Raw genomic sequence first — 13,195 nt, forward strand, 5'->3', positions numbered from 1 at the left:
CTCTGAGAATGCCATTTCAACTGAGTTCTGAAGGACAAGTGAAAGCAACTGAGATTAGCAGAAGGGGAGGAAGAGCGTTCCTGGCAGAGGAAAATGCATGAATGGGCTAAGAAATTCTACTGAGTATTTTATTAAAAGTGCGAAATAGGGTTTTCAGGGAGTAGCAAAGTCATTCCATTTTCTGTGAGGAGAACTGGAGAGGCCCAATAGATCAGAATGGAATAGGCTGAAAGCAGAAACAGGTTGGCAGGCTCTTCGAAACATTCGGCTGAGTGGATGGGGGCCTGGGCTGGAGTGGTGGTGGTGGAGACAGAGAGGGTGAACAGGTTTGAGGATTATTTGGGAGCCTGACTCATCAGGACCCGGTGATGTTCTAGATGGCATGGGTGAGAGGACAGGGAGGTACTGAGAATGACTCCAGGTTCCTAGCTTGAATAGATGGATGGTGGTGCCATAAGATAGGGAAATCCAAGGAAGGAGCAGGTTTAGAGAGAGAATTGAAAGAGTTCAATTTTTTTTTTTTTTTTTTTTTGAGACAGATTCTAGCTCTGTCACCCAGGCTGGAGTGCAGTGACTTGATCTCAGCTCATTGCAACCTCCGCCTCCCAGGTTCAGGTGATTCTCCTGCCTCAGCCTCCCAGTAGCTGGGACTACAGGCACGTGCCACTGCGTCTGGCTAATTTTTGTATTTTTAGTAGAGATAGGATTTTACCCTGTTGGCCAGGCTGGTCTCAAACTCCTGACCTCAGGTGATGTGCCTGCCTGGGCCTCCCAAAGTGCTGGGATTACAGACATAAGCCACTGCGCCTGGCCAATTTTTGGATGTAGTAAGATTTAGACTACTGTGAAACATCCAAACGGAGGGATCAAACAGGCAGATAGATACATGGATTAGGGATTCAGAGAAGTAGTCTGAACACAAGTTAAATTTGGTAGTGGTGCTCATCACTACCACTGAACCGCGCTGGACAGGGCCAGGGAGCCTTAGTAGAAGGAGCAGAGGCCTGAGCTGGGCATCAGGGCATCAGGGTTCTAGTCTCAATTCTGCCACTAACCCACTTCTCTGAGCCGCAGTTTCACCATCAGTAATACAGGGAGCTTGGCCTCCATCAGGGCTTCTTTCACCTTTTTTGAATTAAAATTCCCTCCTCTGGCCAGGTGTGGTAGCTCATGCCTATAATCCCAACACTTTTCGGAGGCCAAGGCGGGAGGATTGCTTGAACCCAGGAGTTCAAGACCAACCTGGCCAACATGGTTAAACCCCATCTCTACAAAAATACAAAAATTAGCCGGGCATGGTGGTGCACACCTGTGGTCCCAGTTACTTTTGAGGCTGAGGTGGGAGGATTGCTTGAGGCCAGGAGAAGGATTTTGCAGTGAGCAGTAATCATGCCACTGACTCCAGCATGGGTAACAGGGAGAGACCCTGCCTCAAAAAAAAAAAAAAAAAAAAAGAAAAGAAAAAAAGAAAAAAAAATGTCCCCCTCTCTTCCAGAATAAATACATAAAAATATCACACACGATTTTCAGAGGTTCCTTCACCCAGTTCCTGGAGCCTTTCTGTAGAGGCCAAATTGAGAACTCCTAGGCTATTTGGACAACCAGTTTAGGAGTTCTTCCTTGTATACACTTGAAATATTTGTGTATCCTCTAGGTTGCCCTATGACAGCAACCTAGGTTGGCTATGACAGGTATTAAACCATGGTGAGGGGACACCAGGGCCTAGGTCTCTCTTGCTTTCTACCAAAAAGTGTCTGTTGCCATGAAGCTAGCCAGTGTATCCAAAGTGCAAATGGGAATAAGTGCTAGAAAGGAGAACTGGCTGCTATGAAAAAGAAAAACAGGTAAGGCCTCTTTGAGGGTGCCACCTACTTATGCTCCAAAATAGACTATATGTATTAATATATACATTTGCTTTCTTAGAATGCCCTGCCTCCATCTCCACATGTCCAAACTCTGCTCATTCTTCAAGGCCCCAAATACCTTCTCTACTTCCTTTATCCCTTCTCTCAAACTAAAAGCAATCTCAGCCTACACTGAACATCCACAGCACTTTGTACCCCTCTTAAGGAACTTACCATGTCTCCCTTGTATGCATGAATCTTGCCTCTCCTACTAAAAGGCAGGAACAGCACCTGTTACGCTTTACAAAGAGGCTTCACACATATCCCTTATCTCATCTGAGTTAGAACTGGATCCCAGTCACTATTGCCCAGCTCAGACCTTGGTCTCTTGCCTAGACACCAGGCCCACCTGACCCCCTAGTGGCAGCTCTTCCATTCCTCCCACCTCCACCCATTTTCATTATGCACACTAGAATTGAATTTTCTTTTCTTTCCTTTTTTCTTTTCTTTTCTTTTCTCTTTTCTTTTTTAAGAGAGACAGGGTCTCACCCTGTCATCCAGGCTGGAATGCAGTGGCAAAATCATAGCTCACTGCAACTTTCCAGGCTCAAGTGATCCTCCCACCTCAGCCTTCCATGTAGCGAGGACTACAGGCGTGTAACACCCTGCCCAGCTTTTTTTTGTTGTTTTATATATATGGAGAGACAGAGTCTCACTATATTTCCCAGGCTGGTCTCAAACTCCTGACCTCAAGCATTCCTTCCACCTTGGCCTCCCAAAGTGCTGGAATTGCAGGTGTGAGCCATCACATTCAGCTGAATACTTTCTTTAAAATCCAATTATGGGCAGGGCACAGTGGCTCACACGTGCAATCCCAGCACTCTGGGAGACCAAGGCAGGAGGATCACTTCAGCCCAGGAGTTTGAGACCAGCCTGGGCAATACAGCTGGACCCCATCTCTGGGAGAAAAAAAAAACAAAACAAAACACACACACACACACACACAAAACAAATTAGCCAGGCATGATGATGTACAACTGCAGTCCCAGCTACATGGGAGGCTGAGGTGGGTTCACTTGAGCCCAGGAAGTCGAGGCTGCAGCGAGCTGTGATTGTGCCACTGCATTCCAGCCTGAATGAGAGAGAGATCTTTTCTCAAAAACTAGAATAAAAAAAAAAAGAAAATCTGATTATGTAACTTCTCTAATTAATAGAGAATGGCTTCCAACTGACTTCCTCAGGAGTTCTCAAGTTCAGGGTTAGAAACTCTAGATTTCAGCTGGGCGCGGTAGCTCACGCCTATAATCCCAGCACTTTGGGAGGCCAAGGCTGGTGGATCACTTGAGGTCAGGAGTTCAAGACCAGCCTGACCAACATGGTGAAACCCTGTCTCTGATAAAAACACAAAAATTAGCTGGGCGTGGTGGCACATGCCTGTAATCCCAGCTGCTCAGGAGGCTGAGGCAGGAGAATTCCTTGAACCTGGGAGGCAGAGGTTGCAGTGAGCCAAGATTGCACCACTGCACTCCAGCCTGGGCAACACATGAGACTCCATCTCAAAAAAAAAAAACCCAAAAACTCCAGATTTCCCACTCGGATCTTGGGTGAAATGTCTCAAATAATTTCCCACTAGTAATAAAGTACTAATTAAATAATATGGAGGCAGGGCATGGTGGCTCTCACCTGTAATCCCAGCACTTTCGGAGGCCGAGGTGGGAAGATCACAGAAAAAAAAAAAAAAAATTAGCCAGGCGTGGTGGTGCATGCCTATAGTCCCAGCTACTCGGGAGGCTGAGGCAGGAGAATCACTTGAACCTGGGAGGCAGAAGTTGCAATTAGCTGAGATTGCGCCACTGCACTCCAGCTCTGGGCGACAGAGCAAGACTCCGTCTCAAAAAATAATAATAAATAAAGAATTTTAAAAATAATAATTTGCAAACGGAGAGCACTTAGAATACAATTCAGGAAAAAAAAATACTGTCTAGGACATAGTAAGCATTATACAGGTGTTAGGAATTATTAATCCTAAAATATTAAAACATGAGAGAGGTGGAGCAGATGCTTTTGATGCTTCATAGACATGCCATGGCCACTTCTGATTTCAACTGCGGCTGCAGGGGACAGATTTGTGCAGGTTGACAGCATCTCTCAGGGACCCTCTGGGTCTCCCTGATTTTCTGCCCCAGAGCTTCCTCTTCTCAAAAGCTCACTCACCCCATGAGCAGGGCAGCTCAGAAGTACAGGGACAATCGTGGGCACTAATTTTCTTTTTTCCTTTTTTTTAAATTTGAGACGGAGTCTCGCTCTGTCACCCAGGCTGGAGTGCAGTGGCACAATCTTGGCTCACGGCAACCTCCGCCTCCAGGGTTCCAGCGATTCTCTTGCCTCAGCCTCCCGAGTAGCTGAGGCTATTGGTGCGTGCCACCACTCCTGGCTAGTTTTTGTATTTTTAATAGAGACGGGCTTTCACCATATTGGCCAGGCTGGTCTCGAACTCCTGACCTCGTGATCCGCCCGCCTCGGCCTCCCAAAGTGCGGGGATTAGAAGTGTGAGCCACCGCACCCGGCCTAATGGGCACTAATTTTACTTTTTTTTTTTTTTTTTTTGAGACGGAGTCTTGCTTTGCCGCCCAGAATGGAGTGCAGTGGCGCGATCTCGGCTCAGTTGGGCACTAATTTTCATTTGATGAACGCCTCTCCTTCCTATATTGTTAAAACTACCACCATGATCCAGGGGGAGATAACAGAAATCCTAAATCCAGCTTGATCAGTGTTTCATTCCCTGGTATCTTTTATCAACACCTAAGGTAGCATGGAACTCTAGGCCGTCTGCCTTAACCTGATCCTCCTGCTTTTAGCCCACTAACGAGCACATGCTGAGAAGGGCATCAGCTACCTGAAAAGAATCAATGGGCTAGAGTGGAAAAGAAAATAGAGACAGCAGGGTCATCGGTCACATTGGCAAGGGGGCATGAAAAGGGAGTGGAGAGGCCTTGAGATCTGACTTTTCTTTCGCCCTAGGCTCTAAGTGGAGGAATTAAATCAGCCTGCAGAAGAGACTGAAACGAGGCACCTCTTGTCACAGCCAAGACAGAAGCGGAAACGGAGGTCGAGACTGCGCAAGCGCAGTGGAGGCTAGCGTTCCCTCGCAGCCTCACCCCGCGGCCTCTAGCAGACAGGGGCCACAGGGAGAGCACAGCCACCCGGCGCGAAGAGCCCTCTGTTCCCCGCTTCCTCTTGAGGCCCTCGGACAGTCCAGGAAATGTCTGGGAGCCCGCTGCGGAGGGCATAGGGCCGACCCTCGGTCCCCGCCCAGGACCCGAATGAACCTGGAGAGCGGATACCAGCCGCGGCCCAGGCGCTAGGACAGGAAGGGCCGCCAGACCTCTCAGGATCAGCCTTCCTCGCCACCATTCTCACCTCTTTGTCCGCTGCCTTCTCCTCAATGCCTAGCAGCGCGTACAGGTCCATCTGTAAGAGCTCCTTGGTCACTGCCATGGTTCTGGCCTGACGGATTCGTACTACAACTCCCAAGAGTCTAAGCGCGCGTGGGGACTGCCGGCTCCGAGTGGCGCCTAGCCCTCTGGGAATTGTGTTCTGGGTCAGGCTTGACTGACTCTGAGGGAGGCTGGCAGTCGTGAATGAACTACGACTCCCAGCAGCCCCCGTTGCCGCCGCTGCCGTACGCTGGCTGCAGGGGAGCGTGCGGATTCCCCGCTGTAGGTCGCGGCCGGACAGTGCTAGTGGGCGTGTGGGGCGGGGAAGGGCGTGGCAGGGCAGGGAAGGGAAGGGCGGAGCTGGGGTGAGGGTACAAGGTGCCCAGGACTCGGCCGGCGTGACTTCAACTCTGCAGATCCTGCGGTGCTGGGAGCCACCATGGAGAGTAGGTGCTACGGCTGCGCTGTCAAGTTCACCCTCTTCAAGAAGGAGGCGAGTCTTCCCTCCCCGAAAGCTGCAGGGCCAGGGAGGAGAGGAGGGAAAAGCGCGGGACTTAACGTCCAAAACTTGGTCTTACGGCCCCTTTCTAGCTATGTAGTTTTGATGAAGTCATTGATCCTCAGTTTCCATTTCTGTCAAATGGGACTAACATTCCCTCGCTTTCGGAGTTTATGTGAGGGTCCACTGAAGTGCTTTAGGTTGAGAGTTCCCTATAAACTGTAAAGCGCGCTGCCGTCATTTTTGCAACGCTACTCTTTTCTGTCGGCCCAGTGTAGCACCTGGCGGTTTTTTTCTCTCCACCCTGCCCCTCTGAAGCGCGGTGTCCATCACACCAAGCCCGTTACTCTCTCTGCTCTGAACCTTCCCCATCCCGCAGCCCGCCCTTCTCCAGGTCGCTCGAGTTCGGTTACCACACTTCCTCCTGATTCAGGGGCACCATGGTGAAGGGTAGCTGTCCTGTCCTTATCACAGACCTGCCAGATTCCTCTGGTAAAATGCAGGCCCCCTCTGCCTCAGTTGTGGCTAGGGATTCTGACCAGGAGATGCTGGGAACTAGATGGAGTAAATTAGTGTCACGTAGGAAGGCAGGACTGTGTAGCGTTTACCAACCTGGATTTTGGAGTCAGGGTTCAAATCTGAGCTCTGCTATCTTACTGAGGGGGTGACCTTGGTTTGGGTAAGAGGACCTCTGTTCCTCTTGAAACAAGTATAATCACGGTTGGCATCAAGATTAAGTAAAATAATGTGTGTAAATTGTGAGGAATAAATCACATGATGAATGTTAAGTACTGGGTTTAGTGCCTGGTACATAGTAAGTGCTTAATAAATGGAGGCTATTGTTAGCCCATCCTGAGCCAAGCCTCCCTCCATCTCTGCAAGAGCAGAGGAGGCATGGGCTCTGCCCAGTCTCTGATTCTCCTTTGTGGAAGAGTCAGTGGCCTGAAATACTGGGTTTTATCTATCTGTCTTATACACCCCTGGGTCAGGGAATTGAAGACAGGGTAGAAAGAATGGGAATTTTGTATAAACCTTCATTTGGCTTGAATAAGATGCTGGAAACCAAGGAATTGCTTTACTCTCCACCCCTAGGCCTTAGGGGCCCCACTCCTCTTCCTCCTCCCAGCAGCTGGCCATAACTTCAGTGACTTCTCTGTGTGTGAGATTGGAGAGTCCCTGGGAGCAGCCTGCAGGGGCAGGTGAGAGGTGGATCTCCTGTTTCATGTTTCTTGTAGTATGGCTGTAAGAATTGTGGCAGGGCCTTCTGTTCAGGCTGCCTAAGCTTCAGTGCAGCAGTGCCTCGGACTGGGAACACCCAACAGAAAGTCTGCAAGCAATGCCACGAGGTCCTGACCAGGTGAGAGGCAGGCATGGGTGAAAGTTCAGCCAAGTATGGCAGTGGGCATCTGGTCAGCCCTCACAGCTTTGTACTCTGTGGCGAGAGTCAGCCGAGGAAGTGTTTGGAGTGGGGGGCACTACCTGGTGGTATGGCAGGACTTATAACACTAGATTTCTTCTCTGTAGAGGATCTTCTGCCAATGCCTCCAAGTGGTCACCACCTCAGAACTATAAGAAGTAAGTGCTGAAGAGAAAAAGACAAAGAGGGTTGGGGAAAGGCTAAGGGAGCCATAGGGAAAGACCCTCCCTGAATCTTCTAGATGGAATGAGCACAGAATCAGGAGAATGCTCTCCTCTCCAGCTCCTCACTGCCCTCTTGGGCTTGTAAAGCAGCTCTTCAGCCCTCTCTCCAGGACAGGCACTAGGTATAGCTTGTCCTTTCAGCTAGACCCTCTGGCTGGTCAGCCAGGTTGGGCTGCAGGGTGGCATGAGTGAGGGGCACAGCAGATTGCCCACTGGAGGCCTCCCTAGGTGCCCAGAAATGATTCGATTTGAATGGGAAACAGTGAGTGGGTGCCTTCACTCTTCCCCTCTGCCTTCTTCAAGAGCCTCTATCTCATCCTGCCAGGCGTGTGGCAGCCTTGGAAGCCAAGCAGAAGCCCAGCACTTCCCAGAGCCAGGGACTGACCCGACAAGACCAGATGATTGCTGAGCGCCTAGCACGACTCCGCCAGGAGAACAAGCCCAGTGAGCGGGGGCAGATGGGGTTGCCTAGAGGACACAGTCCAGGGCTTCTGGGACTGAGATGCCTCTGGCCCTTACAAGGCTCCCTCTGTGCCAATTGCAGAGTTAGTCCCCTCACAGGAAGAGATAGAGGCACGACTGGCTGCGCTAAAGGATGAATGTCAGGGTTCCATCCCTTCCACCCGGGAAATGGAGGCGCGACTTGCGGCGCTGCAGGGCAGAGTTCTACTTTCTCAAACCCCGCAGCCGGTGAGTGTTCTGGCTTAGGAGAGAAGCGGGCGTGCTAGGGGAGGACCCAGCAGATGCCCAGACACAGGTACTGGGGTGGTACAAAAGTAATTGCAGTTTTTGTCATTACTTTTAATTGCAAAAACCTCAGTTACTTTTGCACCAACCTTTGTATTTTATGTACTTTGCAGGAGTTGGCAAAGCCTCCCACCCCTACCTCCTGATCCTCAGGCCTGCTACCAGACCCGGGGACCAGGGACAAACAGCACAATTGGGTAGGGCAGGAAAAAGTGGCCCCTCAGTCCTGTTGGGGACTGCCAGACCTACTTGATTATGTGGGCCGTGGATCCTTCTCCTTTCCCTGGGCTTTGAGAACTCCTTAGCATCCATCCCTGACCTAGACTGCTTCTGGGCTACCCCTTCTCTCCACTGAGGTTTCCTCGTCTGGGCAGGCACATCACACACCAGACAACAGGACCCAAGCCCAGCAGACACAGGATCTGCTAACGCGGCTGGCAGCTGAGGTGGCTATCGACAGCTGGAAAGGAGGAGGCCCAGGTAACCCCTCCATTTGGCTCCCTAGGAATCTGCCCCACCTCTTTCCCCAGACTGGAGAGGCTCTGCTGTCCACCCTCTGGGAGATGAATGTAAATCAGAGAGTGATCAACATTGTAAGAGTTACCATTCATTGAGTGCTTACTCCAAAGGGAGCCAGTGTAAGTCTAGTGTTTAAGTGCACGGGCTTCAGAATCAGACAGTGATTCCCAGTTCCACCACGTATTAGCTGTGTGATGCTGGACAAGTTACTTGACCTAAGTCTCACTTTCCTCATGTGTAAAATGAAGATATGTATGGAAAAGCCTACCTCAGGGAAATCACGAGGAGTAAATGAGGTAATCCAATAAGTGCTTGGGATGGTATCTGACTCATAGTGAGTACTCAGTGAATATTCTCTGCAATCATGATGTTGATAAGGAGGAAGAAGCTATTTAGTAGCACCAGCCACATCTCAATGCTCAGTAGCCACATGGGCTTCATGGCTGCCATCTCGGGCAGCACAGATATAGAACATGATATGGAATGTTTCCGTCATCATAGAACATTCTGTTGGACAGTGCTGTTTGAAGGCTTCAGAGCAGTGTTTTTCAACAAAGGATGATTTTGGCCCCCAGGCTACTTGTGGCAACGTTTAGGGACTTTTTGGTTGTCACAACTCAGGATATTACTGGCACCTAGAGGATAGAAGCCAGGGATGCTACTAAATCTACTGTGTCACAGGACAGTACATCACAATGAAGAATTACCCAGTCCAAAGTGTCAAAAGAACTAAGATTGAGAAATCCTGCTTTAGAGGCACAATCTCATTGAATAGCCTCGATAATCTTAGGAGGCCAGGTGTGGTGGCTCATGCCTGTAATCCTAAACACTTAAGGAGGCAGAGGCAGGAAGGAGGATAGCTTGAATCCAGGAGTTTAAGACTTGCCAGGGCAACATAGCAAGACCCTGTTTAAAAAAAAAAAAAAATCTTATAAGGTATATACTATTCTTTTTTATAAATGAGGAAACAGGCCTGGTGAGCTTGAGGAACTTGACCAAGGTCACACAGACATTAAGCTGCAGAGTTGAGACTTAAACCTAAGCTGTAATTTTAAACCTCTTGCTCTGAAACACTAAACTGAAGGTGACTGTGTCAGAGCCACACCTAATGTGGTAAAATTCTTCCTGCCCAGTGATATACAAGGTCTTGGCTTCATTGCCTTCTCTGTGCTGATCCCAGGAAATGGTAATTCCTGCCCTGAAAGGCAAAGAGACTGACTGAACCTTGGCCTCATCATGTCTTGTTCCTTTAGGGCAGTGATTCTCAAACCATAGGACACCCACCCTTAGGACAGAATGTTATAAAATATCAGGTAGATGGGGATGGATGTGGTTGGAAAAGACATGGCTAAGATTACTAGTTTTTTACATTTGGGAAAATGGAGGAATACTGATTTTATTTGTAATAGAAACCATAGGCTCTAGTGCTGAGCAAAAAGCTGATGATCTGTGATTAGAAAGGGTTGAGAAAGGCTGGGCGTGATGACTCACGCCTGTAATCCCAGCACTTTGGGAGGCCGAGGCGGGTGGATCACAAGATCAGGAGTTGGATACCAACATGTTGAAACCCCATCTTTACTAAAAATATAAAAATTAGCTGGGCATGGGGGCATGTGCCTGTAATCCCAGCTACTCGGGAGGCTGAGGCAGGAGAATTGCTTGAATCCGGGAGGTGGAGGTTGCAGTGAGCTGAGATCGCACCACTACACTCCAGCCTGGGTGACAGAGCGAGACTCCATCTCAAAAAAAAAAAAAAAGAAAGAAAATTATTTAAGAGCAAGAAAGCGTTGAGAAATGGGCTCATTGGCTTCTGAGGAGAGATCTTGGGATGTCTCTGCCTCTCTGATGGCATTACCCCTTCCAGCTGCCTCTCTCCAGAATGACCTCAACCAGGGTGGCCCAGGGAGCACTAATTCCAAGAAGCAGGCCAGCTGGTCCTTCGAGGAGGAGAAGAGCAGACTGCTGGCTGAGGCAGCACTTGAGTTGCGGGAGGAGAACACGAGGCAGGAACGGATTCTGGCCCTGGCCAAGCGACTGGCCGTACTGCGGGGACAGGACCCCGAGAGAGGTGAAGGCGGGGGAGCAGCTGCTCACTGGTGTCCCTTGGCAAGGCCTCCCTGGCAGGGCTGAGTCAGGTGCTGGGGGTATTTGTGTCCAGAGATCTGCTGAGCCCAGCCCAGAGCCACAAGGAAGGTGGTAGAGCAAAGCAGTGGGTGAGGAGGAGTCAGGGGCAGCCATGAGGGCAGGGGACCTTCAGTCCATTCAGGGGCTGAGGCTTCCACTCCTGCCTCCAACCTAGCCCTCAGGCCTGCTTCAGTGATGGCCCAGCCCTGCAGGGCTGGGGCAGGCAGGGACAGGTCTGATCAGGGTAGCTGAAGAGGCTTCTCAGCTCTGAAATAAGTGCCCCTGGGAACCGAACCAGGTCTGGGAGGCAGGAGGGCAGCCACTCATGTGAAATCGCTCACCCTCACTCCCCCTTCCCCTGTTCCCGTCTCCCTCTTCAAGTGACCCTCCAGGACTATCGCCTCCCAGACAGTGATGACGACGAGGATGAGGAGACAGCCATCCAGAGAGTCCTGCAGCAGGTGGGCCTGGCTTACTCACCTGCCACCCCTTGTCCCGTCTCTGCCTCATTGCCCCACCTCCACTGTGGTTGGACAGTAACTGTGAAGCTCCTTCAGGGACAAGAGAGGAATAGAGGAAGTAAGGTGCCCAGTGGGGTGTGGGAGCCTCATTGGGAGTTCTCATTGGGCCCCCACTGTCCCTGTGACCCAGACCTGCCCACTGGTCCCTGGAGATAGGGAATCAGCAACCACAAGCCACAAGTAAAGAAAAAGATGAGTTTGAGAAGCTAAGTCCACAGCACACAGAAATACCGGGAGATGGAGGGCCTGGGCCTGGAGCAGGGAGTGGTACCTCTTCACCCTGTCTGCAGCTCACTGAAGAAGCTGCCCTGGATGAGGCAAGTGGCTTTAACATCCCTGCAGAGCAGGCTTCTCGACCCCGGACCCAACCCCGAAGGACAGAGCCTGAGGTGAGAAAAGCCCCAGGTGCAGACCCCCAGGCCGCCCACAGCCTTGCTTCCTGCCTGGCTGACTGCTCCTGCAGCGGCTCCCACACCCCACTGGGTACCTTACTTCCTCTATTCCTCTCTGGTCCCTGAAGGCCCAGGATGTGGACCCCAGGCCTGAGGCTGAGGAAGAGGAGCTCCCCTGGTGCTGCATCTGCAATGAGGATGCCACCCTACGCTGCGCTGGCTGCGACGGGGACCTCTTCTGTGCCCGCTGCTTCCGGTGGGTGCAGGTGGAATGTTCTGTGGGAGGGCTCAAGGGCTGCCTGGATCCCTGACTTGTATCCCTTTGTTCCACAGAGAGGGCCATGATGCCTTTGAGCTTAAAGAGCACCAGACATCTGCCTACTCCCCTCCGCGTGCAGGCCGAGAGCACTGAGGACACCCTGGTTCTCCTGGAAAGGCAGTCCCACAGGCAGTGGCACCCATTTCTGGGCCCAGCCACAGGACGTCCGATGGGAGAGCTTGTCTGGCTCTACTGATAATGGATAGGCCCCTTCCTGAGCTTTGGTGTCCCTGGAATGCGGAAAGATTCTCTATTCGAGAAGATGACTGGGAGGGCCGAGGGAAGAAGTCGGGGCCCTCCTATTAGAAGCCCAGACTGGAAGTGAGAGGCATGATGGGGAGAGACCAGACTGAATCTACGGGTGAGCCCTGGAACCTGGCTCTGGGGCACAGGGTCCTCCCCTGGCACTTAGTGGATCTAATAAAGTATGTTGATTCATTGAGCCTAGCATCTCATTTCTACAACCCTGTGAGCCTGGGCCCTGTGAGCGGTGGCAGGAACAGAGCAGGCTGTAAGCACAATTGTGGGGAATGGGGGAAAAGGTTGAGCCATCCTATGAACTTCTCCAGGCAGGAGCAACCCTACTCATCCTGGTGGCGTCACATGAAGTAAACATGCTCATTCATTCAACTGAACTGTGCTCCAGCTCTGGGCAGCCCTACTTAGCCACCAGGCCCCACCATCTTGGATTTCTCAGCCTCTCCACTTCTCACACAATGCATGCTGGGACAATGCACACACACCCTGCTTCCTGCCTTACTGGCAAAGGACCCCACCTCCTAGGGCTCCTGTACCAACCTGCCTGCCATTCAGTCTCAGTATCTCTCTGCCAGTGATGCGCCCTAACCGGACCCCTGACCTCTCGGCATGTACCCTTCACATGCCTCTGCATTGCCTCTGCTATTTCTCTTCCTGCCCCTGGCTAGAACCAACTCCCTAAGGAGCCCTCGGGCTGAGGTCTACGTCCTCCATCATTTGTGGTTGGAGGAGCCTTTTCTGAGGCGCTCGGACTTTTCTGAGGCGCTAGGTTTTTCCTGTTACTTCCTCTCTAGGATTTGAAACTAGTCTTTGCCATTGGCGTCCCTCTTGTTGGTTATGCCAGGAGGCTGTGTACCTTAGGCAGATAATGTCTGCTTGGCTCCTTGGCCTTGC

The 13,195-nt window shown here is 51.1% G+C and overlaps 2 protein-coding genes across 2 annotated transcripts in view; one reads left to right on the forward strand and one right to left on the reverse strand.

Annotated features, from left to right (window-relative positions):
• DNAJC17 (DnaJ heat shock protein family (Hsp40) member C17) overlaps nucleotides 1-5,416 on the reverse strand; it is a 44,633-nt gene extending 39,217 nt beyond the window's left edge. The window contains exon 1 of the mRNA XM_008017007.3: nucleotides 5,265-5,416. Coding sequence (XP_008015198.2) covers nucleotides 5,265-5,342 — 78 coding nt within the window. The 5' untranslated portion in view covers nucleotides 5,343-5,416. The remainder of the gene's footprint in view (nucleotides 1-5,264) is intronic.
• On the forward strand, nucleotides 5,379-12,485 carry ZFYVE19 (zinc finger FYVE-type containing 19). Its single transcript, XM_008017008.3, is given in 12 exon segments — nucleotides 5,379-5,605; nucleotides 5,607-5,774; nucleotides 7,016-7,137; nucleotides 7,305-7,355; nucleotides 7,747-7,865; nucleotides 7,966-8,111; nucleotides 8,543-8,648; nucleotides 10,552-10,755; nucleotides 11,193-11,272; nucleotides 11,623-11,721; nucleotides 11,853-11,980; nucleotides 12,058-12,485. Coding segments are annotated over 12 exon segments (1,422 nt in total). The 5' UTR covers nucleotides 5,379-5,485; the 3' UTR covers nucleotides 12,137-12,485.
• Nucleotides 12,486-13,195: the final 710 nt, after the last annotated feature.

This window comes from Chlorocebus sabaeus, chromosome 26, assembly GCF_047675955.1.
Source record: "Chlorocebus sabaeus isolate Y175 chromosome 26, mChlSab1.0.hap1, whole genome shotgun sequence".
In the NCBI taxonomy this organism is placed as follows: domain Eukaryota; kingdom Metazoa; phylum Chordata; class Mammalia; order Primates; family Cercopithecidae; genus Chlorocebus; species Chlorocebus sabaeus.